At 33.6% G+C, this 3,826-nt stretch overlaps 1 protein-coding gene across 1 annotated transcript; it reads right to left on the bottom strand.

The window, feature by feature from the left end:
- Window positions 7-2,978, bottom strand: LOC107633246 (NAP1-related protein 2). Its single transcript, XM_016336889.2, has 10 exons — window positions 2,781-2,978; window positions 2,564-2,686; window positions 2,402-2,452; window positions 2,221-2,292; window positions 1,952-2,065; window positions 1,785-1,846; window positions 1,478-1,538; window positions 1,260-1,316; window positions 1,040-1,084; window positions 7-304 (listed from the first exon to the last, which is right to left on the bottom strand). Exons 1-10 carry the CDS (start codon window positions 2,901-2,903, stop codon window positions 215-217), a joined length of 798 nt encoding a protein of 265 aa, XP_016192375.1. The 5' UTR covers window positions 2,904-2,978; the 3' UTR covers window positions 7-214.

Here is a 3,826-nt window from a genome sequence, read left to right on the forward strand (position 1 = left end):
CATCAGTATCAAGAAATAGTGCATGAGGGATGAAACCAGAATAAATAATTTCACAAATATCATTATGGTCAGGGAACCTCTATCTGGCCGTCATAACTCTACCTGTTGACATGAGTTAATAGCCTGGAGAATGGCCATGGTCACCATTGCCTAAATAGCCAACTCAAACTCATAACCAGTGGAAAATAAACAGGTAATACTATAATGTATGTTTTCAATTGCCATTATCGTCATCGTTGTCATCATCTTCCTCGTCATCTTCATCCTCTTGATCATCGTCTTCAGAATCATCCTCATCATTTTCCTGCCATGTGAAACATATAACCAAAGAAACACAATAAAGAATTGCTTCGCAGTTCAATAATATATTGCTTTTTCAAGAAACCAATAGACCTCTGCCTGTCATGTAAAATAAATATTCAACCATGGATCAAGAAACTGATACTAGAACCTCGGCCAATCAGAATTGTAAAATAAGAAGCAACAAAGAAACAAATTAGCAACCACTTTACATAACTTCCACCAAGTTTTTTTTTTGGTGATCGCAGCTATACATCCCAGGTACAGCGATTCACCTTTTATTCTTATCTGTGTTGTTTGTAATAGAACTACCATGGTTACAAGTTTTTCCATGTTCATTATCAAACATCTTAAATGTTTGGAATTTTTTGTTGCTTGTGGACCATGAATATAACTAAACTTTTAGCATTCTACCAATGTTGAAAGCATGACTTATTAACTTAGCATCTACACCTTACAATAATGGGGGGGAGTTTTGAAGCATTCAGTTCAACACCTGCTGTTAAAAATATCACTACTGCTAGGAGGCACATGCACATCAGTACATGGTACACATACTAACAATGAAACATGCAGCACTAAAAAAATTAGGTACTTTGATAGTTTGATATTTATTTTACTTTTTTAACTATTAAATTTGAGAACCCACTGACTCAACTTGTACGGAGTTTTCAAAAGAAATTTTCCAACGTTTTGCCAATTCACTATGTTTTGGAAAGAAAAAAGGAACCTCATTTACCTCATCATTAGCTTCATCATCACCATCCTCGTCATCAATCTCCTCCTGTTACCTCAGATAATCAAATACCATTAGAAACATAACAAATTGGAAAACAACAGGAAAATGGGACAATAAATGGTAAAGTAAAATGGGTAAGATGTGAATCTGAAGTTATAATTGGTATTCAACACACAGAAGGTAAAATTATATCTAAAAAAAGAACTGCAAGATAACTAACATTGTTGACATAAGTGAGTGGGTTTGGCCATAAATCATCCTTGATTATTTCTGCAACCTGCAATTCAGATAGAAATATTGCAATTAGAATTAGAATGGACCAGAAAAAGCAACAAACTAAAAGAAATATAATGCGGGTGTTATAGAGATAAAAACGAACTATGGGGTGGTTGGACAATTCTAGAAAGAACTTTACAAGAGCAAAAGATAAGAACATACCTCATCATGAATCTCATCCATATCATCTTTCTGCTCACAGTCACTAAACCAGCTAAAGAAACTGCATTCAATAGCATAAAAAGTCAACTTTGAAGTCTTAGAGAAGGAGTCATGACGATATATTTCTCACAAATACATTAGGTAACAATTAATCGACAAGAAAAGATTCCATCCTCAGTGACCTTCTTTAAAATTAAAAATCTCATCCATGAATCATGAATGAACTAATGTAAAAGACAAGTATGAATGTGACTATCATATTTCAATATTTCTGTACCCAAAAAAAATTTAAAAAATAGAAAATAACCTGATATCATCAAGAGTCCGCTTGTTCCCTTTATCCTCATGACTGACTCCATTGGGTATGCCCTGCACATTTAAGAATTATATTTCAAAATATAGCACAGAGAATACAACAGAAGAATCCAACAGGGAGAAGGTAAAAAAGTTGATACTTGATATTCATAGACTCACCTTGCCCTCTTTCCATTTTATGGGGGTGGCAGTAATTTTTGTTGTTCCCTCTTCAAGGAAATTAAAGGTCTTTACAAGCTTTGTTTCCTCAAAATAAGGATTTGGATTGAAATTCTGTACAAGAATTAAATAAAAACTGTTTACTATTATTCAATATAGTGAATAACTACTTCATATGGATCATGAAACACCCAACAGTAATGTGCAAATTAATTCTGCTAAGAAAGAAATCACAACTCCATAGTTAATAGAAGGGAAGGGTAACTTACAAGGGTGATTTTGAAGCCTGATTTGACATCTTTATGATCTTCAACTTCGAGAGAAGCCAAATACTTAAATATCTATCAAATAAGGAGTCTTTTCATTATTAACATATTACATATACAGTAAAGGTGTTAGTAGTAAGTATCAATGTTTAATTGCAAAACTTTAGTAGATATGAGGCAAAACCTTTATGTCTTCCTCATTCAGAAGCTCAGAGAGAGTGGGATGACTCATAAACTGCGAAAAGGGAAAAAATAAATTCAAAATTTTATAAGTATAAAATTAACAACAAAACTTGAACTATGAAATTAAGTAATTAACCAAAAGAGAATAAAAAGAGGAACTCACTGCAGTCAACCAGAAATCAGGAATAGATTTGATCAATTCGTTTCGTTTGTCGTAAATCGGTTTCCTAATCTCATTGTACTTCTGTTCTATCTCCAGAACTTCATCACCTGCCTTGTCATTAATCTACATCCCAAGTTTCATGTTCCAAATTCAATAATTCAATTCAATTTAATTACATACACTACGTTTACGAATGCAAATTGGAATAATATAGAACCTTTTCGAGGTCGTCTTGGATCTGTTGCAATTTCTCGATGTTGATGAGGAGCTGTCCGTGAACTTCGTCCAAATTCTCGGACTTTTCAGAAGCTTTGAGCTTCTTGCTCCTGTCGCCTGCCATCGTCAAAGTACAAGCTCGTTCGTTCTTCTGCCTCTGAGAGAGTGAGTAAGGGAGTGAGTAGGGTTAGGGTTTATGTTTGGGGTTTATGCTTTTATTTGTGGGGTTACTTTAGTCATTTTAGGTCTATATGACATGGACTTTTGACTTTTGACTTTTGATCAGGTACCTAGATACGTTAATGGTCCCAGAAGAAGGGAAGAGATCAATCCATCAACTCGGGTCAAGGAGGGAAGTGTCTTTCCCATGGTTTTAAATCCGAACCGGACGAAATAGCGATTAATTGATGAACCGTGAAAATTGGTCAGGTTTTTTCTGGTTCACTGGTTATATATATATATAGGAAAAGTATGAGGAGTCAATGGAATATTTGTACAATGTGTACAATAAAGGTTTATGGAGTATTAGAGATATAATCATTAGTGTTACCTTTTTCCATCAGCTGAAGTTTTTGGGATGAGTGATATCATGACATGGTATTAAAGCACTAGATCTAAAAAGTCAAGAATTCGATTTTTGGTGAACCCGAAAATCAGTTTAAGTTTTTGGGAAGATGTTTATTATCCTTAGTATTCGGATGGTTATTCTAGATAGTATGAGGGATGTTCATTTTGTAACTCAATAGCCCATTGTACAAATTGTACAAATAGTCCATTGTCTCCCTAGCGGGATCATATATATATATATAAAATCACTAACCGGTTTTAATTAACAAGTTAATTAAAATAAAATAATAATTAAATTTTTCGAAATAGGTTCGAAATTTAGAAATGTTAATTTGAAGTTTTAAATATGATATTTGGACTCAGTAGATTTTTCTGAGTGAGAAAATGTAATTTTTTACAAAAAATTGCGTAAAAACGCGTAACGGTAATTTAGCCGACAGCACTAGTTTAAGTCTGTCCGGTACTGTGTAAGAATAATAA

The sequence above is a fragment of the Arachis ipaensis genome, chromosome B01, assembly GCF_000816755.2.
Source record: "Arachis ipaensis cultivar K30076 chromosome B01, Araip1.1, whole genome shotgun sequence".
Lineage (NCBI taxonomy): Eukaryota > Viridiplantae > Streptophyta > Magnoliopsida > Fabales > Fabaceae > Arachis > Arachis ipaensis.